This window comes from Manacus candei, unplaced genomic scaffold, assembly GCF_025592945.1.
Source record: "Manacus candei isolate 608988 ecotype Guabito, Panama unplaced genomic scaffold, ASM2559294v1 h1tg000060l, whole genome shotgun sequence".
NCBI classification, from domain to species: Eukaryota; Metazoa; Chordata; class Aves; order Passeriformes; family Pipridae; genus Manacus; species Manacus candei.
In genome coordinates this window covers 4873312-4900870 of record NW_026138108.1, presented here as the reverse complement: position 1 = coordinate 4900870, position 27559 = coordinate 4873312, and the positions used below count along the sequence as shown (strand labels likewise).

At 44.3% G+C, this 27559-nt stretch overlaps 1 protein-coding gene across 2 annotated transcripts; it reads left to right on the top strand.

Moving 5' to 3' along the window:
• The first annotated feature begins 5166 nt into the window (after positions 1-5166).
• TH (tyrosine hydroxylase) lies at positions 5167-22179 on the top strand. Of its 2 annotated transcripts, XM_051804028.1 has the most exons (13): positions 5167-5361; positions 9937-10140; positions 13098-13272; positions 13901-13989; positions 14206-14273; positions 16003-16053; positions 16933-17078; positions 17463-17598; positions 17733-17802; positions 18104-18160; positions 18753-18848; positions 19016-19149; positions 22019-22179. In XM_051804028.1, the coding sequence occupies exons 1-13, from the start codon at positions 5272-5274 to the stop codon at positions 22176-22178; spliced, it is 1476 nt and encodes a 491-aa protein (XP_051659988.1). In that variant the 5' UTR covers positions 5167-5271; the 3' UTR covers position 22179. The 2 variants fall into 2 exon arrangements, with proteins under 2 accessions (XP_051659988.1, XP_051659989.1); XM_051804029.1 differs by lacking the exon at positions 19016-19149.
• Positions 22180-27559: the final 5380 nt, after the last annotated feature.

Here is a 27559-nt window from a genome sequence, read left to right as displayed (position 1 = left end):
TGGCAACTCACCCTCACATCAGAATACACCGTCCCCTTCTTTGAGCCTTGGTGGGGCACCCTCACGGTGCAAACCCTGTCCCTGCAGATCCCTGGGCCACCAGAGAGAACCTCAACCCTTAGCAAGCTGCAAGTACCTTTGTCACTGATTCACCCTGGGACTTGCATTAAGACTACAGGCTGCTTCATGGATATCTCTTCAACTCCCACAATGAGGGATGGTAGTTGGGCAGATGGGGATTTTCTCTTGGTCCCCAAACCTGAGGTGCTCAGGAATGGTGATTATTGTGAACAGTGCTTGAGGATGCACAGACTGACCACATGGATCCAGTCAAATACATTAATATCTTGGTTTTATCTCTGCACCACCAATCCTGCATCCAGTGGCAGGTGAAATAAGCCTCCAGTGGACCAGCAGTGCTTTAAACCTTAAAACCATGCCTGAATTATTTTTGGGTCTGCTTCACCCTTGAGGAAAGCACATTTAGAGCATCCCAGTTTTGGGGCTTTTCTGTCTGGGGGCTAGTGCAGTGAAACAGTGTCAAACAGTGTTTGCTGTTTCCTATTTATGTCAGATTAATCCCTTAAAATGCACAGCTGGATACACATGGCACCCACACACATTCAAGGATGGTCACATGGTTGGAGTGTGAGAAACAAAGCAGTGATGAAAACCCATCCGTCTGTTGTATTTCCTTCATAAAGCTTCCTAAGGCTCCTCTTCCTCATTAGCAAATCTGGTAATTTATTAAACATGACAAAAGCTGAGACAAACCTGGCTTGGTTTAATCAAATAGATTTACACCCCCCAGAAGTCTGATATCAGCAGAATTTAAACATGGACCCAAACAGGTGGTTTATAGAGATGCACAAAGAGATGGAAATGTCCAAACTGTGGGTGTTGTCCAAAAAGGTGGGACTTTGCCTGGAAAGGACACAGGTGAAAAATATTCTGAGCAGCTTTGCTCTGGACCGTTTGGGAAAAAGTAATACCTGTCCTTTTGCAGCTGTGCTGGTAACTGCTCAGAAGGACATCCACCTGCTGACCACTTTCCTGCCCAAAAGGAGAACCTGCTGCCACATGGTTTCTCCCACCTCACCTCCTCTGTTAGCTCCTTCCAGACAGGAGAACCAACCTGATTTTCCATTCTTTTCAGAAAGAAAAATTCTTACCATCCCTCATGGCAATCTGGAAGTTTTGCCCTTGGTTGCATGGAAAGCAGGACTTTGGCTCTGTGGAGCCTCCATGCCGGAGGATTGTTTCTGTACAATGCAGAACTCTCATCACCAGACAGGGATGGGAGTGGCAGATTAGCAGGTCTTAAAGAAGAAGAGAGTTGTATGACTAATTTGTCGCCAGTATGAAGATAAGGGATTAAAAATTAAGGGCTTTGGGATGAGATAACTAAGTACAAGCACTGATGAGCTTAAATAAAGTACTGGATTTCACAAGGGAAGAAACAATATGTAATGAGACAAAAGCAAAACAGAAAATGTATTAAAAGAAATTCCATCTATTCATGCAATAATCTTGAAAACTTGTCTGATGTTACTGGCACATTTTAAAGCCTTTGTTTGTCAGAAGAGCTTTCATATGTGATCTCTGAATATGTTATAGCCTGCAGGAAGGCTGAGTGGCTTGCTCTGTTCACATATTTATTATTTTACAATTTTCTCAGTTCTTTACATGAACTGACATTTTAAAGCTACCCTTTCAGCAAATTGATTACAATTTGGATAAGTGGAACTTGTTTTGATGGTGGATTTTAGGTTTATCATCGCTGGCAAATGCTGGTCTAAAGAAATCTTTCAACTAAGTCAGCAAAAATCATAGGTCTAGCAAAATGGTTTCTCCTTCTGATTTCACATAAGAAAACAAAATGAAGGAAAAGAGATTAAACTAATCAAATAATTTGAAATTTGTCTTTGTTCTAAAATTTAAGTGAAAACCTCAAACAAAAAGTGCTGCAATTCTATAGCCTACATGCTGTTTTAAAGGTAGTGCAAGCCAGAAGAATTCATGCACAATTTAAACTGCTTTTGATAAATATATTCAAATACAATTCTTATAACTCTCCTCCTAAAGTCCCTTTTTTACCCCCCAAATTAAATCCCAGTGAAGTTGGCCTAGTCTTGGCAAGGCCCTTCATTGACAATGCTCACATTTTAATGTATCACACTAACAAAGTATCTGAATAGTTTTAACTAAATATTCTGGAGTAGTTAGCCTAACTACAGCTTTCCACCCTTAATACCTTTGCATCTTCATCCTACACTGTCAAAAACCACCACTGCAGACATGACCTCACATGACTGTAAGGCTGCATAGGAAACTTCTTCAGCAAAGCAAACAGGCAATGTCTGCAAGAGCACTCTCCTTTGCCTTTTTTGATAGGTTAAATTTACTGGCATTAATGGAATAACAGGATCCTGACTGAGGTCTCTTCACTGATGTCCAGCATTAAAGATAGGTAAGCTTTGTTTTTGTGGCCTCCTTTGTAGTTGATTCTTCTTCCTGATGGTCTTCATAGATTATCTTCAGATGACCAATATGATCTTAGTTTACTTTTACCTCATATATGAGGTCTACTTCCAACATACTAGGAAGCACTAACAGCTGAGTGGATTCAGTCTCCCTAGGGCAAGACAGTGGTGAAACCTAGGATAGATACCTGCTTGTTCGAAGGAGCTGTGTCTGACCATTCACTGACTTACTGCTTGTTTTTAATTCCCCCAGTATCAGAAAGGGTACTAAAGATAAACTTAAAACCCACAAAAACCCCCAAGAACTTTTACTCTTATTCTCCGGAGAGGACTAGCTCTCTTCAGGAGTAAAAATCAGGATGAATTGCTGTGATTCACTTCTATGGGACTGTCTGGGATGGGCATTCCTCTTCACACTCTGTGTCTGTGATTGGGGTAAGACAGAAATGTTCCAGCATGGGAATGAGCATCATACTGCTTGTAAGTCCTGTCTATGAGATTCCTGAGAAAACCTTGCTTAAAAAAAGTCAGAATGTGGAAACATGAGAGAGCATGGGCAGCAACCTGCATGAGATCCTAATCTTCTAATGTTTCATGGAAAGATTAACTTCAGCAGGAGCTGGGTTATGTTTAAAATGATTGCTGACCTACAGTTATCCAGAAGACCCTTTGTTCCCTTTAACCAGTATGCAATCAAATCCTCAGCAGGTCAGAGAGCCTGGCTGTGGAAGATAGCTCTCACTCCTTAGGTGACAGCTGTCTCTTAGTGGCAACGTGAAGCAAAGATGAAGATCTTCTGTTCTGTGCACCTGATGGAAAAAATGGTCTCTAAAGGGCTGTGAACAGGTGCAGTGATAGCAAGCACAGCCAGGACACCCGAGTAAAGCAGCAGCATGGGACCGATTACCGCTACCTCAGAGCTGTGCTCCCCACACTCCAACCTGTCCTGCTACCATGGTTCACCTCAGCCAACAGCACAAAAATAAATCAACCATGGGACTGTGCTAATTCACACACCCCAGTAAGAGTGTCCAAGACCACTCCAGCAACTAGGAGGTGACTGAGCCTGACATGCTGCTCCTTGACCAGCTGCTGGGTAGAAGTGGACAGTGGGGTGTCTCGGGACCTGCCCCTAAAATGTTTTCCAAGAAGATCCTGAAACACCAGGCAGCACTACCCTCCATCAGTTTAGTAGGGTTTTGTCTTGTGTTTTGAGCATCCAGAGTTTAGCAGAGGGCAAATAGACAGTTTAGGAGACTCAGAGGGGATTAGGGATGAAATTAAAGCAAAAGCAAGGGTTGGTCTTAGTGTGTAAGGTGATACCATGTGGGAGGATGCAGAAGTTGGGGAGAGGGGAGCCCTGACGGCTGCTTAACTCATTCTTCTGGTTTTCACTGTACTGAACAGCAGTGCTGTCAGCACCTGCAATAAGAGATGTTCTACATGACTTAAAATCCATTTTGGCTCACTACTGTATCAATCTTTAGCTGCTGCCAACTGCTTACTTCAACTACCAACCAGCTTCCCAAGCTGCCTTGCTGGGGCTGGCAGTGTTGGTCACACTGCCTGCTTCCTGGTGTTTGCAGTAAATGGCAAACATTAAGGGCTTTGCATCCTCAAGGAGGTCAATGGGTTGTTGATCCTTCAGGGCTTTTGGCACTGCAAAAATCATTGGCATGCTGGCATGAACTCAGCTATCCTACCACGTGAAGGACGAGCCACCAGCCATAACCAGATGTCAATGCTGTGGTCAGCAAGGTTGGGGGTGAGCTCTCTGGCAGTCAGCTGGTGAAATGCCACCAGCTTCCAATCCACAGGGATTTGTGCCAGTCAGCAGCCTGTCACCAGGATGGTGGTGGCTCACACAAAGCACTGCCACGCATTCCCACAGTGCTTGTTTGGTTGGGACAGCTGCTGCAAATCCCAGTTTTGGGAGAAAAATGCCAGTTTTACTTGCAGCAAACAGAGTCCTAGGATGGGTCCTGAGCTGTCACCCACTGTCACAGCCCCCACTGTACGTGGGCATTTGGTCTGTTAGGAATTACTGCAAGAGGAGCAAAACCCTTGGGAAGGCAGGACTGAGAGGGTTTTTCCAGGTTGTTTCCTCTAAAGCCTTTTTCGTCTCTGAAGACTCAAATTCTGCTGTCCTGCTGTCAGAGTTACATGGCCAAATCAAGATCTGAGGTGATGGGGGAGCCCTGAAATGCGCAGCGTTGTCAGGAGCTGGGCGTTGGGAGGTGCATACGTGAGAATAGGATCCAGTCCTGAGTTGCCTTAGGGGAATCAGTGTTATTTTCCTATTACTTTACTGCCTCGATGACAAGGCAAACAAGGGGGAAAAAGGGCTGGAGAGGGCTAAATCTCTTCCTTTTATTTCATTCCTTTCACAGATCAAAATCCTTTCGTGCAACTCCCAAGCTGGGGAAGAAAATGTGTGGAAGAGAAACATGTAATGAGAATGAGCTCTATCCAGAAATGGGAGGGAGAGCAAGGGAGGGGTAAATTAGAGTAGAAATCTTTTGGATGCAGGCAAACAGGTGGGGGGTTGTCTGGTCTGTGAAGGCAGGGTGTCTGCAATCTTTGTAGCGATTAGATTTAATGGGACAGACACGTTTCTCTCCTTTGCATCCCCTCCTCCTCTCAGCCCGAGGGGGAGAAAGGAGGGAGGTGGTGATGGGGAGGTGGCAGGGGAAGAGAAGATTTGAAAGAGTCTTTGACGTCAGCCCTGCCCTATAAAAAGCTAGCAAGGAGCTGGAAAGCAGACAGCAGAGCTTGTGGAAGAGCAAAGATGCCAACCCCGAACATCTCCACCTCTGCAGCCAAAGGCTTCCGCAGGGCGGTGTCAGAGCTGGACTCCAAGCAAGCTGAGGCCATCATGGTAAGACAACTCTACCCCACTTCTTTCCCTCACCCTCCAAACCCCACAACTTCTCCCATAGTTATAGGCAGAGAGAGGCAGGAATAGATGGACCAACATTGCCTCTGTGGGAGTTCGCCGACATGGGCACCTCCTGGTTCTTGGCTGGGAAAGGAAAATTACTCAAGCAGTTCTCTCTACATATTGGTACATGTGAAATGCAAACATTTAGGGGGGTGAAAACTTGAACTAATACAACGCCCACCGCCTCAGCCAAAAGTAAGGTGAATAACCCACAGACTTAAGGCAAGAATAGCAAGGAATCCCCAGTGTGAAAGGCAATTTGAAAATCTTAATGATCTCCTAGTTTCAAGACATTATACTGCAGAGATTTCACCTGTTCTAGCATAATAAAAAAATGGGGCTCTTGTTTTAGACTGCACACAAGGCACAGGCAGTTTAACTAGTTTGTTCACTGCTGCTGTGTCAATAGTTTCTCTCTCAGAACATCCTTTCCCCATTTCTGTTCCCAGTCTTCCCTGATGTGGTCTCAGCCCTATGGTTAGCCAGGGGAATGCTTCTGCACGCACCAAATCTGCATCTGTCAGGGAAAGGAGAGAAAAACTTCCCAATGAACTCTCAAGTGCCTTTAAAAAGCCAAGTCTAGCCAACCCATTGGGCTGACTGTAGGGACAGGAACATTTCACCTCCTAATCCCAAAGCCTCAGCAGGCAGGACAAACCTGAAGACGCCCAGCATGGGACAGTCTTGTGGGTCTGAGTTGTGTGCAGGCTGCAGGTGATGCTGAGGGAGCCAGAGCAGCCAGTGGCAATGGGAGCACCAGGAGGGGACCACCTGGGGATGCTGGGCAGGAGAAAACTCAGGAATAGAGATGTGTTAGGTAGCAGATGTGTTTGGCAGATGTCTGCAGCATGACTCCAACAGGTCAGTTATAGAGCTCCCCAGTTCCTTCCCCTATGCTTGCTGCCTTTCTCGTCCACCCTTCTCTTAACCCTGTGCAATGCTCTGCCTTGCTAAAATCAGCCACTACATTGACAGACAGGTATTTTGGAGAGTGGAGTTTGCTGAGAAGGAAGTGAAACATCTAGGAAACAGGGACATAAAGTTGCCTTCTCTAATAAATGGAAATCAGGGAAGGCTTCCCGCTAACAGTCATTTTCATTTCAGCAAAATAATGAACACATAAGTGGTTCTTGAAAACCTGGTATCTTTCAAGCAGCCTGTAAAATCAGTATTTGAGATGCTCGTTGAAATGCTCATCTGGAAAAGGGAAGAGCGTTCGGTTATTACGCCCTCTGGGGTGCTGCTCCGTGTTTTATGGGAAATGGGCCACTGAACAGAGGTGCCAGAGGAATTCAGGTTTAACAGATGGGCTGACAGGAGTGTGGCAACCTGCTTGGGGTGAGCAGCTCCTCCAGCCTGGGGGGTACATAAAACTTCAGCCTGTGTTTGTGTCCCTTCTTTAAATGGAAAGGTTCAGAAAAAAAAACCCAAACTAAAATTAAAACTTTAACATGTGAGGATTATTTTGAGAGTGGGATGCATGAAAAACTTTGCCCTTTGCTCTCACCTAGCACAGATTTCCACAACCCTGTCACTTATTTTGCTGCCTTCCACCAGGCAAGAAGTATGACTCTGCATTTGCATGTGACAGTGTACTTTCCTGGCCCTCGTGTTTTCAGTGGGACAATGGATATCAGCCACACAGCTCTTGCCCATCATCACACCACCTCCAGCAGGTCTGAGGGGTTCCCTTGCCATTTTCCCCAAGGGACTAGCACTGTGCTCCAGGGGAAATTGTGCAAAATGGCGGGGGGGGAGGGGGGGGAACAGACCTTTGCAATCCCAGAACATGTCCACAGCAGCAGGTATTTTATGTGTCAGCTGAGCCAGCCAAACATCAAACGCACATCGTAGAAAAATCTTTTGCTATGTATCAAGTTTTTCTGCTGCTAATAGTTTTTGCAAGAGACCCTGGGACTGGAGCTGGAGCTGGGTTTGGTTACAGAGCACACAAACAGAGGCAGGCAGGAGACAGCCACTGGAGCCAAACCAGCATGAAAGAGTGCCCAGGGAAGCAGGGGTAGGATGTTACTGTCCCCATGTTGACAAGAGGGAAACAGTCTTTACAATCCTTCCTGCTTGCTGCAAATAATGAGCCAGGGGACAAAAACCAAAGCAAAGAAACTTCGAACGCAGTGTTTTAATTACGCAGGCTGGGCACTCTGAGTTTCAGTAAACTCAAAGATGGAAAAATGAACAAACCCTTCATAAGAGGCACAAACTAACCCTTCAAAAGAGGTGAATGACCGTATCAGACTCGAGCCCTGGTTAGGCAAATAAATTCTTTGCAAAATCAAATTACAGTTCTCACTGTAGCCAGATATGCACTCAGGGAGCTAGTCTGCAAGGCAATTTGGAAATACCATACAATGGCGCCTTCAGAAGAAAGAAAGACATTTATCAGTTTGGCTATTATACATGCCACATTCCTAATTTCCAGCAAAAGAAGGTAATACCCCAATGAGCATAAATGTGAGGGGCAGAGGAGAGAAAGATGAGATGGAGAGCGTGCAGCCAGGCAGCTTCCACCTGGCAGAGGAGGCAGCAGGCAGTCAGATCCCTTCCAGCCCTCTTCTTCCAAGCAAAATTCAGAAATCAGCTTTTTACCAGTGTTTTTTGTTTTGTTTGTTTGGGGTTTTGTTTGTTTGTGGTTTTTTGGTTTTGGTTGGTTGGTTTTTTTAATTTACCACCTAAAACACCATGGAGCTAAGGAACTTACAGGAATCCTATACAGGGACTAAAGTCCCCCAGTCCTGCCTGCCTGGGGCCACCCAGTCTCAGCACATGTGTCTGAGTGGTTGAGGCTCCCTCTCATGGTGCAGCTTTCCAGCCTCGCCTTTTAAACTCCTCCAAGTTGGATTTCAACCTGATTTGCAACCTAAATATGGGGTTATAATTTCCCTCCTCTCCTCTTCTCCACCCCATAAGTAAAATCCTGTGCCTCAGGGCACAGTGTGACAAAGCATCCTGAGGTATCATCACTGCCTGGCTTCGAGTCGCTGCAGAGACCATTTTCTGTGCCTGGCACAGGGCTGTTTGCCCTGCTTATTGCAGGCACTTTAAAGTAAATACTGGCTTACCTTTAAACACTGTAGTGATGCAAAACACACACTTGAAGCTGAGCACATGCTCACAAGGTTTTGAAAGTTATGGCTGAGGTTACTTGTTAGATGTCTGCTCTCTTTGGGCATGAATACCACCAATTTAGACAAGCAGCAGTCTATGCTTATTTGTTAGAAGGTGATTTTCTGTGCCATGAGGAGTAAAAGGTGGATCAACAAACATAATTTCAGAGAGGTACCTTTACTAAAAAAGGACCAGATAGAAATGCAGCGGCTGGTGCCTCGATGTGCTGCAGTTTTGAGGTTGCACTTAAAATGTTGGCTTTACACTGCTAAAGCATCCAAGAGGATTTTTACAGGAAACATTACTTACTGATAGTGGGCTTTGAAAATCAGAGAGAAAATGAGCTTAGTAGTCAATCAGGTTGTCTTTTTAAAAGGAAAACACTCTCTAAATTTTCACAAGGTAGGGAAAGCACTGCTTGGTTGGCATCTCTATCCTTTCAGAATATTTTCAATGTGACCAGAGGGAAAACTGCAGCCAGTCCCACTCTGGTCCTTCTTCAGTGCTTACCCAGGTTTCTTTTAGCAAGTTCTGGGGCTTTGTCATCTGGTTTGTGTATTGAACACAGAAAATTGGAACCAGCTGAGCTGCCTCTAAATGGAAAACTGGTTGTAAAAAGACAAAGAGCAAGTAAGTTGGTATATGAGCTATTTGTATAACAAAAGAAATAGTGGTGATTGAAATAGTGTGTAGTTTACTATAAATATAAACGAGTGACCTAACATGACTTCAGGCACAGAGTTGCAGCGTTTTAGATTCAATTCCAAATAACAGAAATCTGCAGGAGTTTGTTTGGACAAAACAAATCTATAGATGAGTGGGAGGAATATATTTTCTGGAGTATATGGATGTGGTTCCAATTACACTTCAGTGGGCAAGCATCCACTTAATATCAAAAGAAAATGTCACATTGGATCCTGGGAGCTGTTTAGTTAAGCTGCCCTGCTAATACACCTGCAAACAATTCATGTTTCCTGGTCAGGCCACAGCTGTGGGCTTCAGCTGTCCCTCACAAAGTGTGTTTTCACAGATGACTTCAGGTTTGTCTGATGCCTCTCCACTTGAGTTCATCAGACACATGAAAGCTATGTAAGATTTTTTATGATTTTTGTTTTTTGAAGGATATTGAAAACTGTTGCTAGGGAAGGTGAGGGGAGAAACCCACTCTCCAGTCATGCTAAAAAGATATTTTACACTGATTTTTTCCAAAAGCTGCACATTTCTGAAAGTTCAGTTCTGAAACCTCAGTCCTCATCACCAAATCTTCCTCTACAAAGTCAGGCAAGTCAATACAACTTTTCCCTGCTTCCTCTGCTGAGATGTATTAGTCATATCTGATCCAGCTACTGGGGATGTCTCTGATCTCCCCTTCTGTTCTGCCTTCAGTCTCCACGGTTCATTGGAAGACGTCAAAGCCTCATTGAAGATGCCAGGAAGGAAAGAGAAGCTGCAGCTGCAGCTACTGATGCTGCAGAGTCTACAGAGACCATTGTATTTGAGGAGAAGGATGGGAGAGCCATGCTGAATCTCTTCTTCATGCTCAAGGGAGCCAAGACTTCACCGCTGTCCCGTGTACTTAAAGTATTTGAGGTGAGTACCGAACCTGTCGTATGGTAGTCAAGGAATACACTTCAGGTTTCATGACTGTTCTGTGAGAAATATCACTTGAGCCTAATAAAGAAGAATTAGACTAGGTCTGCCTACTGCAAATGATCAGTCTGATGTCCCCACAGTTACACTTTGCTCATACCCCAGTGTGCCCTCACTTGCCATCACTAAGAATGAGGCATATCTCTGTCTTGCAGTGCTGTTAAACTCTGGGCTTAATTTTGCTTAATTATTGGATCCAGCCACACAGGTTCACACTTCCAGTCCACATCCTTGTGCCTTATAGCATACTCTGACAACTCTCTCCACTGTTCAGCACTTCAACTTCGTGTGAAGGGCTCTAATTCCACATTCAAAGCAAGCTGTGCACCCTGCCTGCCTACAGACTAAACTCACCTTCCTTGTGGGTTAAGGCTTTAACAGTGGCATTGACACACTGGTCCTTGGCCAAATAGTTACAGGAACTACTTCACCCTGGGTGTAAAACTGGTATCTTGATTTCAAAATTTTCTCTCTACTTCAAGGTTTGATTTGATTCACATGTTAAAGGTTCTGTTTGATTCCTCTCCCCTGAGATGCATCCTGTATATGCCTTTAATACCAAGGCAAACTGCTAACTGAGGTTTTTCCCCCTAGCCAGCAATATACTGTTGCATTATATAGGATCTCGGTACCATGAATGGAAAGACTGGTGGTCTTTCCATTGGAAATAGTTGCTATCTATTCAAACAGTAATCAAAACTTGCATATATGTACTACATTTTCATCCAGAATGATTCAAAAGTGTTTTGCAAACTGAGGTTCTGAGATGTGTTTTATCTATGGTAATTTAATTTCACTGCCTTCAGCGGTGATGGGAGAGGACAATTTGTTCCTGATAATCTGTTATGTGACTTGTAAGGGGCCTCTGGAGGTCTCTAGTCCAACCTCCTGCTCAGAGCAGATCTGGTCACAACAGGTTGTTCAGGGCTTTATGCACTGCACAGTAAACCCACTACTTAACAGCTGTTAACCTACAAAAAGTATACTTATCCTTTGGGGGATATTTCCCTGAAATTGTAGGGCATTCTAGTTATTCATTGCCCATGTAGTATTATCTCTGATACTCTTATGAAAAATGTTTAAGTTCTTCAGCAATTACAAAAAGTCTTGCATCGCCTCTAAGAAGACTGTTGCAAGAAAAGCTATTTTCTGGGAAACATATGGTTCTTGTCTCAAGACTGAAAGAATCTCTATGAAAAACTTAACTGACAAAACTCTTAGTGCTGCCATGACTGGGGTCTCCTTCCCAGAAGTACACAGACACCAGATAAAACACAAAAAATCTATCAGTGTAACGTTCAACAGGCTGCTCAGTGGGTATGAAACAGATGTGTGGGCTCTCGTACTTGGTAGATTTTATGTTACTCTGCATTTAAACTCTGTAGTTTAAGTATTTTCAAAACATCAAGAGAGAAGCTGGGGCAGCTTATGTTCAAATATTGTTTATTTCATCCTGGAGCAAAAAAGCTCTTTGAGCTTGTCACAGAGAGAGCTTTAAATATAATAAAAAGACAAGCATGTCAAGCCCCAACAGAGGAAGATTCATTTCCCAGATCCCTCTGGCAATGCAGGTACAAGACATGAAAGCAGACAGGCATAATGACATTTGCCTCATCATGAGCCAGGCTTCAGGGAAGCTGGTTTCACTCTTCTCTATGTGTTACATGCAGCTAAAGCATAGGTAATGCAATCATAGCTGTCAGATTAATGCAAAGGTATTGATTGTTGAGGGGACAATGTAATAGTGAAGTTGGTAGGTACATTAAAAAACACAGTCCTAAATTTAATTTACCTGTGGCATTGCATCTGTTCTTTCTCATCTTTTTGCCTCTGATTAACAAAAGAGATCATGTCCCTTCCTCTATCAAAGGTCTTCCAGGGACTTTGGAAAGATTGGGTCATTGCCCAGGGACTTGGGCTTGTACTGCCAGTTTTCACTGAGCTAAAGAAAATATCCACAAATCTACCAGGGCCCTTTGAAAGACTGTAGACTCCATTTTGTCTCGCTCTTATTCCATGAAGGAATAACGAGCCCAAAGGACATCAGTTCTGACAGTGAGCCCAAACCGAAGCTGCTGAGGGCGGGTCGTGCCATCCCCGCCGTTCAGCACCACGGCCAGCGCCGCGCCGCCGGCCGCGCCCGGGCAGCCCCTTCGCCCCCCACCACACCCCTCCAAACGCCACCTTGATCTTGGGTGGGAGGTGGAAGGAAAGGGGGCCATGAGAAGTGGCACTTTGCCACATCAACTTTCTCGCTTGATGTGGTCTTCTTTGCCATTGTGGAAGTCTTCTGTTGGTACCTATGACCAGCCCAAGTGGCTGCCTGTGCAGAAGGAAAAACTGTGGAATTAATGGGTAAGTGCATTTATACTGGAGGTACAGAGGGGGCACGAACTAAACGACAAGAGGGAATCCATCCCAGACTGGGATTGTTAAGCCTGGAAAAGAGAAGGCTTTGACGTGACCTAATTGCAACCTTCCAGTATCTGAAGGGGACCTACAAGAAAGATGGATGGGAACTATTTAAAAGAGTATGTAGTGTCAGGACAAGGATGAATGTCTTCAAACTTAAAGAGAGTAGGTTTAGGTTGGATACTAGGGAAAAAAATTACTGTAAGCATGGTGAGGCACTGGAACAGGTTGCCTGGAGAAGTTGTGGATGCCCAATCCCTGGGGGTGTTAAAGGTCAAGTTGGATGGAACTCTGAGTAACCTGGCCCAGTGAAAGCTGCCCCTGCCTACGACAGGGGGTTTGCAACTAGTTGATCTTTAAGGTTCCTTCCAACTCAAACTCTTCTGATTCTATGTATCCATAGAATGGATACATCTTTGGGTAGCTGCAGGAGGTGTCTCAAGTGTTGCTTCATGGTTTTGTTCTTTCTTTCCATGTCCCAAAAGACATTTGAAGCTAAAATTCACCACCTGGAGACCAGGCTTAGCCGAAAGCCCCGTGAAGGAACTGCTGAACTGGAATACTTTGTGCGCTGTGAGGTCCACAGCTCTGACCTCAACACTTTCATTAGCTCCATCAAGAGGGTAGCAGAAGATGTGAGGACCACTAAGGAAGACAAATGTAAGGAACTTACAAACAGTTTCACTTGTGAGGAGAGGCTGAGCTCTCCCTGTTGAAAAAGCATGGAGATTTCATTATTCCCACTAAAGGGAAAGGGCTACTCTATGCTAAATTTCAGTAAACCAGAAAAGGCTGCCTCTGGGACACCTGAATCCTGAAAGCCACTTCCCTCCCTGTCCGTTTCTCAACAGACTCCATTGTTCATAGCCCATTCTTCTGGTAACAGATAAAAAAAAAATAGAAATAGGAGATTGAATTTCTTGCTTGTTCACACCTCTCCTAATGAGCTCTCCATCCCTACTCCAGTGTAATGTGAAGTCTAGAATCTTTCAGTAAAATCCAATTTTCATCTCCTTCTTTATTTTTGTCACAAAATACTCTGCTGAGAGACAGGCAGGGAAGTCGTGAGATGCAGATCATGATACTAGACATGACTCTAGAAAAAAGACCATTTAGATTGTGGAATTACTGCCCAGAAGGCACAGCTGTGCCATGTGCTGTTTGTTGTGTGTGTGCATTTGGCACATGAAATCAGATGTATCTTACTCAGCCTCACAACCCCTTCTTTATTAGAGAGTGCTCCATCTTCACTTCCACAGACAGATTGTCACTTTCTCTCTCCCCACAGTTCACTGGTTTCCCAGAAAAATCTGTGAATTGGACAAGTGCCACCATTTGGTCACCAAGTTTGACCCTGACTTGGATCTGGATCACCCGGTGAGTTAGTCTGTATGGGCACACCCTCATACTGAACTCCTGAGTTGTCCCACAGAAGCAGGGAGTTGGAGAACACCTATTAGTGCAGCTGATCAGTCAACTACAGTGAGAATGACACCTTGAGAGAAGTTTCTCCAGCCAGCAATGATCTTTCTTGCATGAGAAATTTTAGTAACTGATTAAAAATCCTATTTCTGTTCCTATTTGCCGTCACAGGGCTACTCTGACCCAGTATATCGCCAGAGAAGGAAATCAATAGCAGAGATTGCTTTTCACTATAAGCAGTAAGTCTCTTTCCTAACATTCATGAAGGGATAACAACATGTCAATAAACCTGTTGGGAAGTCATTGTACTACATTTTTGACACTTCTTTCATGTTTTGTCTCCCCATTCAGCCTTTCCAGCTCATTTTGTGTCTCTCTTCTCTCTATTCATTCCAATCTCTTCTTAATTAAAAAATATCTGTTTTCATTAATTTATACATCGATACAGATATAATAAGAATAAACTTCCTGCATAAAAAAGCTGCATCCATCAGATCTCAAACTTAATTTTGAAATGTAGCATCTCTGTTAGAATGGTACCTAGTTTTGACTTCAGTGTTTCAACTACTGGAAAACTATCACATGCTCAGAAAATTTGTTCCAATGCTTTATTGGAACCATTGTTCCAATGAACAATGTGAAAAAATGTGGGTTTTCTTTCTAAACTGTACTTTGATAGCTTTAGCTTTTACGCAGTGGATCATACATACCTTTCATCTGCTAGATAAAACACTGCTATCAGAGATTTTATTTTTTTCTGCTATGAGGGTATTTATAGACTAAATGGTTCACCTCCAAACTCTGTCTGATAAATTAAACAGATTCCAGTAACATTTTCAACATTGTCTTATATAGATTTAAGACTATTCCTACTTAATACTTCTGATATATGCAGTGATAGGACTCAGTCTGTTCACTACAACATCAAACAGAGCTCTAATATTCAGTTAGGTTTGTAAAATATTCCCTAGATCCTATTCAGTGACACTGCCTTTCACAGTAGCATTCTCTCTGAGCAGGACTTCAGGTACAGATGAGCTGTGCTCACTGTATTGAGCTGTGCTGAAAGCAGACTACAGAAATTATATGGATCACTTTCTTCAGCTACCCCTGCAATTGGTGAGAAGCCAGTACAGTTTTCTGCTGTTAGGTTTCATGTTCTTTGCTGATTTGAAGCCCAGAATATGGACACTGAAGGTTTTATCCTGTATGAATACTAGGTGCACAGAAAGTCACTGTGCCAACAAATGACACAGGAATAAACACTGTCCTAAGATGATGTACCAATTTGCAGTGTCTTCTCTTACATCTCACCTGCAGGTTAATATTTATGAGCCACTGTGTAGTGTCTCTTCAGGCTGTTAATGGAAAGGAACTATGCTTTTACACTGTAATATATGAATACTTCACTTGTTCAAATAGAGAATAGAAAGACTCAGGAAATACAATTGCTAACTATGATGAGAAAAAGCAAAATTGTCAGTCTTCTTTAGTGCCCACTTACATCAACGTTAAGATTTTCCATTCTTGCCATCCTTAATATTACTGGCAATATATTTTTCTGCAGTTCAAATGCATTTAGCTTTCCTTCTCATCTCATTTTATTTCCCAGCTGGTGGTTCATTCTTGAAGCTACCAGCTCCCTGAACTTCAGGGACATGAAATGAATTTATTTTCATACAAAGTTTCTTCTTTTTTTTTTTTCTGGTAAATGTTGTTCCTGCTAAACCCTTGCTCATCCCTTGATCATTTATAATCTGACTAGACTAACGCTTTTCTTCGTGTCTATGTACTTGTTGCACCTGTACAAACGACCCAGTACTAAGGCTTTGTCTTTCCTGTCACCCCCTTGTTTGGTTTAAAGAAGATTGATGAACATCATGCAGAGCTTCTCCAAAGCGCTTCCTTCTCGAAGGGAAGAGGAGCCTGGCATGTGCTCTGCTCAGTAATGGTGTATTTGCCTTGCAGTGGGGACCCAATCCCTCACGTGGAGTACACAGCAGAGGAGATCGCTACCTGGTGAGTGCTGATTTGATCGAGGATATTTATTGGCTTCGCCATTAGAAGTTGGGAATCAAAACCCAAACGGTTAAGGCGTGACCTCTTGAAAAATGTATCAGGAGCGGAAGCATCCTACTTAATAGCTTGTTACAAAAGCCAGTAACATATTGCATGGCATTTTGTGGTAGGGCCACATCCAGGAGAGCAAGCTACGTCCGAAACAGTGATGCTCTGTCTCCTCCTTTCTTGGGGCTGCATCAACAGCCCTTTCACACTGCAGCCCCCAGGAGCCTCCAAAGGAGCCTCCACAGAGAGCAAGGTAGATAATTTAGAGTCCCACTTCTCTAAGAGTCCTGACTTAGTAGCAGCCTCCAAACAAAGAGCAGTTATCACAGGTGCAGAAAAAAAGGCCAGTGGTGAGTATCTGCGTGGTACCTCCCTGGACTCACTTAGGAAAACACTTCCTTTGAGGATGATTTTTTCCAGGAGTGCTGCTGCAGGAGTGTCTCTGAAAACAAGGCCAACTCATATGAGCTGAGTACACAGGCTTCTCAACAAGGTCATCTCCTGGTTCTATTGACTGTCTTCACAGTGCAACTTCAGAAGTTTACCTACTGGGAATATTTTAATTCCAGTTAATACCTTTTATACAATTTCCTGACCTTCAAGTCAGAAATAAGTCTGTGCAGATACAGCTGCTGCCTTTGCAGGCTTGTTTGAATATGTGTCTATATGTTTACATACCTTTATCAATATGCAGAGATATAGCCTTAGTGGTGGAGAAAGGCAAAAGGACAAGGAGCCTAGAGGTCTGGGTCCCTGGTAGTGCATAACGCTATGACAGGAGAGGACTAGACACATCAAGCCACTGAATGAATGCCACCTCTTGTCCTGAAGGAAGGAGGTGTACAGCACCCTGAAGAGCTTGTACCCTACCCATGCCTGCAAGGAGTACCTTGAAGCTTTCAGTCTACTGGAGAAATTCTGTGGCTACAATGAGAACAACATCCCTCAGCTGGAGGAGGTTTCCCGCTTCCTGAAAGGTGGGTATGAGCCTGGGGGACCCAGGTTCAGGGTGTGCCAGGGCTCCAGCACGGTGGTGGCAGCTACGGATGACAGCCTGAACCCAAAGGAGGAGAGCGTGAGCTGAGATTTTGGAGGAGGGCTGGTGGTTTGTGCATTGCCCACAGAGGACAGAGGTAGAGCCCAAGTGGTGGAGATTGCAGCTAAACACAGTGGGCTGCAATTGCAGGTCAAGCTCATAGCCAAATGATCCCACTGAGCAACTAAAGAGCAGATGTTGTTCCCTAGAAGGAGCAAATAGATTTGGCATAAAAGAAGCCCTTTAGTTTCCAGTGCTGGGAACACAGGACATCAGCACAGCCCACGGGCCATGCTCCTCACAGAGATGGTATGTGCTGTTTCAGAGAGGACTGGCTTCCAGCTCCGGCCGGTGGCTGGCTTGTTGTCGGCACGGGACTTCCTCGCCAGCCTGGCCTTCCGCGTCTTCCAGTGCACGCAGTACATCCGCCACGCCTCCTCGCCCATGCACTCCCCTGAGCCGTGAGTATTGCCTGGCCCCCATGGCCTTCCCCTCCTGCATCTCTCACCTGGCCAGCAATTACCCTTTCTCCCCATCGGACACACTCTGTCGGCTGCTGACTGTGTTTTCCTCCTTTCCGCCCTGACATCGGCAGGGATTGCTGTCACGAGCTGCTGGGGCACGTCCCGATGCTGGCTGACAAGACATTTGCCCAGTTCTCTCAGGTAAGGTGGTCATCTACTTTCTCACCCCTGAGAGAGCAGGGCACAAAGTGGGATCCCAAACCCCAGTGTCGCCACCTAAACCCTTCTTGTTCTTATTGAACATGATGTTCCAGTGATGGACTGAGAACTCTAATACTAACTCTGCAGCAAAGCGTTTTTAGTCTGAGCACAATGAAGTCCCATCAGATGCATGGCACAGCAGGACAGCAATATCTGTTATCTCAAAGCAATAAAACAGAGAAATAAATGTGTAAGGCCCGCAGACCAAATCTGATATTTGCCCCTTCCCTTCTTTTCCTAGGACATTGGGCTGGCATCTCTGGGAGCCACTGATGAAGAAATTGAGAAACTAGCAACAGTAAGTTTACATCTTTGCTGGATGGCAGCCCAACCCCTCCAGCAGCACTTCTGTGGTATCAAGGGGACAGGTTCAGCCTGATGCTCCAAGATTTGCAAGCTCAGAGCCCCCACCTGAGCTGCCCCAGCCCTGCTCTTTTCACAATGTCTGTGCAGAGCAGAGATCAGTTTAACAGCAGAGCTTGCTTGCACATTAACCCAATTTTCTCGGGCACCAGTAGTATCACCAAGCATCGTATTTCTAACAGCAGCATTGCTGGAACTCTTTGGGATGGGATTAAATGACATCCACTTCCTTTGGCTCTCCCTCAGCAAGGTGACCTATTCTGCTCCAAGGGTACCAAACAGCAGCATCACACAGCAGCTGGATGCACAGGGGACAAGCCCAGGGATGCAGACTCCATCTGTCCTGGTGTAGCAGCAATTTAGTTTAGCACTTTTCTCTGGTAGCAAAGGGTGCAGGGTATGGAGAGGGGACAAAGTGTTCCTTTAAATAGCCACAGACCTCGGCCATGATGTAAGGGCTCAGACGTGACAGGGAGATGAAGATGACAAGCTGTATCCTCCAGGAGTTTTCCCTTTTCCTTTCACAGCTTTACTGGTTTACAGTGGAATTTGGGCTCTGCAGACAGAACGGAATAGTCAAAGCCTACGGAGCCGGGCTCCTGTCTTCCTACGGGGAGCTCATAGTAAGTCCCAGCATAATTTGCCTCTCTGCTCTAGACTTATAGAGCAAAACATCTGTTTCAGCACCTCTACAGCGACTTTACCCAATCTGTTCTCCACCTTTGTTTACCCCATATGTGCCCTCCAATCCCCTTAGTTTCATGCTGCCACTTTTCTGCTGTGTTCATAGCACTCCTTGTCAGACGAACCAGAGGTGCGGGATTTTGACCCAGATGCTGCTGCTGTTCAGCCCTACCAGGACCAGAACTACCAGCCTGTTTATTTTGTGTCTGAAAGCTTCAGTGATGCCAAAAGTAAATTGAGGTAGGACTGGGCAGTGAGAGAGACCCAAATAGAAGGAAATTAAAATATAATATATTGAGATAGCAGTTGACAGTATGGCTACTTTCAGTTCAAGTTCTCAGAAGTACTCCGGAAACTCTTGTCAGGTCTTTAAAGGTTAAGTGATTCTCCAGTTCCTATGGGGTCCAAAGAACCCCTACAAAATCTGCTGGACTCAAGGTCTTGCATGTGGAGCAGTGGGATGGAATGGAAGGTATTCTTGGGGATAAGATCGAGGGAGCAAGAGAAGGGACAGATCTAGCTAGTCTGCCTGGTTCTCACAGGCAGCAGTTACAGACTATCTCCAGTTGCCAGAGGAGGCCAAGCAACATAACAGAGGGCTGGTGGTCCAGAAATTGGAGACCCAAACCACCCACCAGGACTCCCTCTGCTACCTTGCTGCAGAAAGGCCAAGTGGTATAGGTCAGGTACTGGCTGTCCTTTGTGGGAGCATCTTGCCAGCATGTGTTCTTCTGAAACATGGGCTTCTGCATTATGCAAAATTTGCTCTGTGGGTGAAAGTTTAAGGAAAGTGGTGAAGAGCTGCTCAAAATGGTGGCATTCTCTGAATTTTGGATGCAGAAAGATGTTGTCTTTCTGAGCAGCTGCTGTGCAACTTACCCATTTATTATTCAACCAGGAAAAAGACCTAAACAGGAAGGAGAAAATACAATCCCAGAAAAACAACCAAACCCAGGCATCATTAGTAGCTCATACACAAACAAAAAAGATTTGCTTGGAGTGAATAGATTTATCCAGGGGGAAAAAAGGAACTTTTGCCTCCTAGGATTAGCAAACACCAGACAGCATCTCACCCATGTAAATGTGTTTCCCCATCCCATGGGACTGTGAACAGGATGGTAAAAGCCAGCTCTACCCATGGTCATCTCTTCAAAAGAGCATTTTCTTGGTCATACTGAGAATTGCCTACAGGAGAAAAGCTCAGTCCTTTAACATTCGATTGACAGAGGAAAACTTTGCCTATACCATTTTTATCTTAGCTTAGGAAAGAGACAGAATGAGGTAAATATGATGTACATGACCTTGCAGTTCCTTCAAGAGCGGTATTTAATGTAAATTAAGAGGACTGCTATATTTTAACTTCTGCTTTTATTACCCTCACTTGCACTGTTCACACAACCTGGGGTCCAGCTGCTCCAAAGCAAGCACACACTAGGCTGCTTTAAAAAAACCAACTGCTGCCTAATGAGTCATTTCCTTGCATTTAAAAAGGAAATATACACCACATACACAGCCAAGATTAGGCTAGAGGGTCTTGACTGTGGCAAGCTTGACTGTGACTGTAAACGATCCTCTTTAAAGAGCTCAGAGACCACACAGATGCTTCCCTCTGGGGTGAAAACATTAAAGCATCTGTATCTTTTGCATTACTGGCAGCTGCCACCATGGACCTGACTATCAATGCTATCCCTCAAGAAAAGCCTCTTTTCTCAGAAAGGGTACACTCCCCCAGTGCCCTTCCAAGCACCTATATCATATTTATATGCTTCAAAAGGTGTCAAGTGATCACACTCACTTTGGAAGGCAAGTTTCTAGCCATTAGCAGTCATGGTTGTGGCTGATGGCATTAAGAAGAGAGGTGAGCTGGACCTTACCTGGTAGAACTGAGATAAACCACATCTTTCAGGAGATGGACAACGCAAGTGTGCAGGAAACCCCTTCATTCGCACATTTTTGCTGTTTTCCTGCAAGAATGGCAGCTCCCTGCCAGCATTAGCCTGCACCTCGGACCTTGTTGCCCCTTGGCCCTATCTGTTGTGTTTTCCCCCAACCCCTTGCAATTCCATACTAAGTACGAAGTGCCAGCTAGAGGAACATCTGCCTCCGTCTGGGAAAGGGCTGTGCTTTCCCGAGCCCTGTGCCAGAGCAGACCTGTGGTAGCCACAAGAGGGTAGCCTAAGCTAAGCAATTCAGGAGTGAAAGGGTGAAGCCTCTGCAGAGGCAAGGATCATGCCTGTTGCTATTGCTGTTTGTTCCCTCATCTTCCCAGGCCTTTCCAGCATGAGATTGTAGCCATGAGTACCTAAATATAAACTCCCAGCTCCATATTTACATAACCCCAAAATTAAAAAAACGTACCTTGTCAAGTATGCAAATCTTAGCATTGGAAGTGAATGTGGGCAACTTTGGGGAAACCTTATCCTTGACTTGCTTTCACTTGACCACGTAATTCTCCATTAGAAAAGTACCAACAAGGTCTTGCTCTTGAGAGATATCAGGTGAAGTCAAGTTCATCACTGAGATCTAGGCTGCAATTAGCTTTTTGTATGGTAGTGCAGCTTTGCTCAAGCACAAGTCTCTGGTGATGCTATTCTCATCCTCTAGCTCAGGTCCGAGGCACTGCCTGTCAAATCTATCCTTAAGATGGCACACAGCTAGTTTCCCCCTCCCCAAGTAGAGATTAGTCAATAAATGAATGTCAGAAAGGATTTAGTAATATAATGCTATAATACCATGGGCTTTCCATGCAATTAGCTACTAAATCTCCTTGGCATTTTTTGAAAAAGAAATTGAAGCAGAGGATGCCTGGCAATGGATGTGGAGGTGACCACTTCAGTGTACCCTCTAGTTTGGTACAAGCACATGTATTCAGCCCACAGAAACTCACAGGCACAATCATGGTTTTCCTTGATGAACAGAAAGGATTTCAACTACTGCTATAGTCCTGTGGAGCTGGGAAGGTGGGAAACCAGAGTTTTTGTGCTAACTTGGAAACTCTGCCTAAAGAAGGCATTAACCTGTTGTGATCTTCCTGGGTAATTGGTGGTGGGTAGGAGGGAGACTCAGGATCCATCTCTTGTACCCAGCTGTCTGCACCCTTCTCTTGCAGGAGCTATGCAGCGCACATCAAGCGGCCCTTCTCGGTGAAATACGAGCCCTACACCCACAGCATCGAGCTCCTGGACAGCCCTCAGATGATCTGTCACTCCCTGGAGAGCGTAAGGGACGAGCTTCACTCGCTGATTAATGCGCTCAATGTTATCAGTTAATACAAGAACTGAGCTATTTCCGTCCCTTCTTCCCTCTCAGCCCCAAACATGCCCACTCTGCCTTCACCCAGTTCCCATCTGATAATTCCTGTCTTCTCCAAACATTTGCACTGCTGCCTGTCACCATGCAACCCCAACAGCTTTCCACTTTTGTATGTAGGGCCAGCTCGGAGGAGGGCAGCGGGATGGACCCAAGGCTTGCTGGCTTTTTGAGTAGCTTTTCTGTTGACTGCTGGAAGAATCTTAGCAGAGACAGAAAGCATGGCCAAGCTAAACAGCTGAAGTCAAGAGCTGTGTGGTGGGCTTTTGAGTGCAAGGAAGAGGAAAAAATCTTTATAAAAAAAAAAAAAAGAAAAGAAAAAAAAAGGAGAGAGAGACATGTTTTGTTGGTTTATTGATTTTGAGGTTTTTTGGGGGTTTTTGTTTGGTTGGTTTTGGGTTTTCGTTTTGGTTTTTTGTTTGTTTGTTTCTTTTGTGTTTTTTTTTTTCCAATTTGAGAGAATAAATTAATTTGCTTTCTTTTTATCCCCAAAGCAACTTCATGAATGACCCTCAGTCCCCACCATCTTCCGCCTCTTATAGCCTCATACATTTGTGAAATGCAGAGCTGCTCCAGAACCTGAACCAACTCTGTGAGTTCTGAAATTTCAGCTCCCAGTCCCTCCTCAGCTTCTTGCACAGGGGGATGCTTAGGCACAAACCCCTGGGCTGTGCCCCACCCAGCTGCAATCAGCATTGTTGCTTCCTTGAACCTCTAAACTGATCTAAGCCAGGAGTTTTCTCTGGCACAGAGCAGCTCTGACCTACCTGTATCCCCCCTAGCACAAACACCACTGAGCAATCCCTGGCCACTCCAGAGCAGAGCATGGACACACCCTTCAGGCTCTCTTTTAGAAGCTCCCACAGCATGCAGTGCTGAAGAGCCCAGCTGCCATCCTTCACAGCAGGTAGTAATCACAGCTATTGATGTTCATTCGTGCTGGTGGCCCTGGGCAACCTCAGCAACCTCTGAGTTTAATGGTTATTGCAGACTGAGTGGATCCACTGGTGCCCCGAGTTTGCCAGTCCTTGTGAGAATTTCACAAGCTTTCGCTTTTCCAGTCTATTACACAGCACAGTCTTTTTCTTAGTTATTCTGATATCACTATCACCTGATGTAGCTCAGGTGTGTGACTAATGCTATTGCTGGCCATTTGCGAGGAAGGTAAACATATGGTTGGGATGCTCAAACCCAGTTCTATCCAGTTTTCACTGTAGATATTAATGGCTTGATCTGACCCAAAGCTCTCAGTTTTTCCTCCCCCTGCTTTTGCCCTTCTTATCTTCTTGCAGGCTGTCTCATAACTTAGCGGTTTGCTCAGAAGTTTGGCCCAAGGTTATGCAGCTGTGCAGTATCAGAGCTGGGCTTGGGATTGTGTGGAGGCAGCTAAACAGCTGTGGGGAACAGTGAAGGGGAGAATTACGCAGAGTGGTTTGTGATCATTTATAACATTCTGTGCAGACTTTTACCATCCTTACCCATGATATATGATTTTTATAATTTCCTCTTTAAAGGACTGCAAGGCTTAGCAGTTAAGTTTTGGCTATTAACATGGCTAACATTGCTCTCCAGTGTTACTTCCACTGTGGCTCAGTCATAGTAGTTTACAATCCATTACACTTTATCCCATTTCAGACCTACACAGAACCCCCAGTTCTCTCAATTTTTAACTCCTTAGCTACTGCCAGCATTTAGTCTCCCGCCTGCCTCAATCCCCCCTTTCTGCTTCCTTTCTTATTTGACCCTCGCTCCTAAACTCCTCCTAAATTGCTTAAAAGGCCATTACTGAAATCAGCAGCTCAACACCAGGGCTAGCTGCTTTTCCTCAAGTTGTTCCTCCTCCTCGGATTTTCCTGTAAACGAATAAAACTACTGAGTTCATTCAGTTATTGCAGTTTTAGAGCACTTTTTCCAAAGCTTCAGCTACGATTTCCCAATCTGGGTGGATCCAGATCATGAGCTGTAACTCTCAAGGCTCCCTTAAGAGCCATAACAATTTTTCATTTCGGTTCTTCAGTTATTACTATTAGATTAAGTAGCTGGACCAAGCTATGCAAGATTAAGGCAGGCTAGGTCATAGGTTAGCTATCTAGCCATGAAAATCTTATTGGCAACTCCATTAAAACAGACTAAAAAAAAAAATAAATAAAGCTCCAAACAGGCAAGATGTAACAATGAACTCTATATAGTTAATGCACAGGTTATAGCAATGCCACTTTACTGGTCTGCAGGTCACTGTTTCTCCTCTCCTTTGGTTGTCACCAGCTTCTGGACTGCTGCCCATGAGTGCAGCAAGGATGCTTCAAACCCTGCAGCAATGCCAGGCTCCTGATCAGGACAGAGCAGGGAGTCCCTGCGGAGGCATTTGCTTTCTGGTCTGGCCTCCAGAACTGAAGGTGATCATCTCTAGGTCTCCAAAGCACTTCATGGTCATTATCTACCTTGTTAAATATCTGAAATTAATGCAATTTGTAAAAAGACCAAAGTTATTAATATGAAGTGAAAAGCCAATTTAGAAATCCTTGTAACTTCAAGGAGACCTCAGCTTCTCCGCCTTGCCTTGGAGTTTGCATTGCTGGTCCCTGACTCTGTCAGCTGTTGCTTGTTTGAGGAGCTGTAGTAAAATCTGTTGTCCTACAAAAATAGAAAATAAGCAAAACTTGCAGGATAAACCAGCCCCATTAGTATGCAAGCATATAAACAGATCTGCTGGAGCCAGGTGGGAGGTGAACACCAGGCAGGCTACACCCCCTTGCTTGTGGGAGATGAAGTTGCACTGGGGCGGGCTGTGAGTGCAGGGGCTCAGGCTGCACAGGCGCCAGAGGTTCCTCTTTGGGACATTTTCTATGTCTGTGTTCTTGACAAATTCATGACAGATTCCAGAATTTTTTGGCCCCTTAGGGGGACATCTGAGAAACATGAACCAGTTTGTATTTACTATTGCCCTCATCTATTTAATATCTTAGAGAATTTATCCTATTAGTAACTTTATAGGTCCCCTTTCATTTTGTCTCTAAGGCTTGCTCGTCTTTATCTGATTTCAAATACAGTACTTGACCCCTTATTTTATAAGCCATATATGAATTGTATCCTTGCTTTCTCATTTTACCAATTTTTCTCATGTTGTTTCTTCTATCCAAGCATTGTTTTCTTCTTTATCCTGCTGTGGTATTTCAGGGTCTTAGACTTAGGACCACTACGGGACAGGCTATCCAAACAAAATATGGTAGAGTTATAAACCAGTCCCTAATCTGTCACTGCTCCTTAATGCTACTAATAGAGCAGTTAACTTTTCAACCCATCATTTTGGATATTGTCCTACAATTTTCTTTAGTATATTTTTAATAGTCTGATTCATTTCTTTCTACCAGTCTGGAGGATTGCAGGTGGTAGGGTATATACAGTCCTTGCTTAATCCCCAGGTTACTTATTAAGGCTTGAGTTACTTCATTTTCAACCTCCCTGCTCCCACCCCACTGTTTATCTCATCCTGTTTCAGCTGCTGTCCCATTCTACAAACAATTTTCTGCCACAACATTGTTACAGTTCCAGTAGTTGTATTTCTTTTTAGGTGAAGAGCCTCAATCTATCCAGGAAAGATACTAATTGTGACAAAGAGATACTGATGCTCTAGTTTGTGACAGTTTATCTGGGTGATCCCTTTGCAGTATTTGTCACAGTCCTTGGTTTAGGCAATGCAGTAGTGCTAGCAGCTTTCTTTTAGTAATCCACTTTTGCATCATTGCACACCTCATACAATTTTTATTTATGTCCTCTGTTTCTTGCTTCATTTGGGGGCAAATATAAATTCTTTGCACTCTTTTCAGAATACCTTGCACTCCTTAATGTAACTCACTATGTCAGTCTCAGATAGTTTGCTCTCATTCAGCTGGCCACAGTATCCGTCCCATCTTCCTTTTTTTAGCTGATACTTTGTTGGGGCTGCAGAAAACAAAATCCATTTCTCAGTATTGCTTTTAGTCTTCCCATTACTTTAACATCCTTTACATATATTTGATTTCCAGTCTCCATCTAAGCTTTTAAAATAAACCTCCTCTTTTCTTCATAGGTGTCCCATTATGTGCTTGCCATTGCCATTCTCCCTATCATGCACTCATTATTTTGTTCTATTATCAGCATAGTAGCTATCTGTAGAGAGATACTGTGTAGAAAGGTTTGTCTTCTACTGATAGCCTGTAAGCTCCTTGGCATGATCCTTTCTCTAGTTTCCCCACTACTTGTTCCCTTATTCCACTGATAGCACTATCTTGGATTATTCTTCCACTTTGTTCAAATGAAGCTTTCCCATGAGTGTGCAATACCTTTGGTTTATTTGTGGTTTCCTTTAAAAGGGTATCCACACTGATAGCCATTTATTCTCTTCATGCTTAAAGCAGAGTAGGAGTAGACTGGGGTACAACTTCACTACTGAGCAGGAAAGCCTCAAACACCATCATAGTCCAGAGTGCCTCTAACCAGGTTTTCTCATGGCCAGGGAAAGTTTGGTCCAGCCAATGGAGAGGAGAAGACTCATACACTACTGGAATCCATTTTCCTTCACTGTTTCTCTGTAACAGCACTGCTTAGACAGTATCAGCTCATGTTAAAATTCTTATTATGAATAATTTTCCTTTGACTGGGAATTTTAGTGCAGAAGCTTTTCAAGCATCTTCTTTCATGCCAGATAAAGCACTGTCTAGATCTTTGCTCCAGCTCCATTCCTGATTCTTTTTCTGTCATCTCCCTAATGCTCTGCTGCTACTAGCAAAGATGGATATGCTGCCATAAGATACTAGCACAGTTATAGATATGCTGCCATAAGAAATTAAATCCTCCCGGTACTCTTCAGAGTTGGGATTGATTAGTGGGAATCTTTATATCACAGAAAGCTTAACCTTTCTAGCATTTATCCATCTTCTTGTTTCACCAGTTCCAGTAGCCAAGCATTTAACTTGGGTTTGTGCCCTATTCAAATTGACTTTAAATCCTATTTGGTCTATTAATTTTAAAACTCAGCTACTTCTCTCTTGTACCTCTTCTTCTGTAGCTGCAGTTCCCCAAGTGTCATCACATAAGGTAATTTCTTTTCTTTGTCCCCCGCATACATCAGTCAAACACTTACTAACACAAGCATGTGCAGCAGGGCAGGTGCTCGGCCCTGTGGGATGCAAGTTAAAGTGTATTGTTTGTCTCTTAATGTGAAAGCAACTCCGTAAATTGCTTCTTCCCCTGCATTTTGCCATATGGGAGCATAGTGTGAATCATGGAGGTGCGTTTGTGCCACTAGCTCTCCTAATTCATCTGCTGTCCAAGGAGCCTGACTCAGCCTCAGGACTGCCAG

Bases quoted from the DNA above. Each gene is read 5' to 3' on its own strand.
- TH (XM_051804028.1), top strand. From the start codon at position 5,272: ATGCCAACCCCGAACATCTCCACCTCTGCAGCCAAAGGCTTCCGCAGG. The intron at 5,362-9,936 runs GTAAGACAACTC...TTCTGCCTTCAG, and splicing joins AGCAAGCTGAGGCCATCATG to TCTCCACGGTTCATTGGAAG. The intron at 18,161-18,752 runs GTAAGTTTACAT...TTCCTTTCACAG, and splicing joins AAATTGAGAAACTAGCAACA to CTTTACTGGTTTACAGTGGA.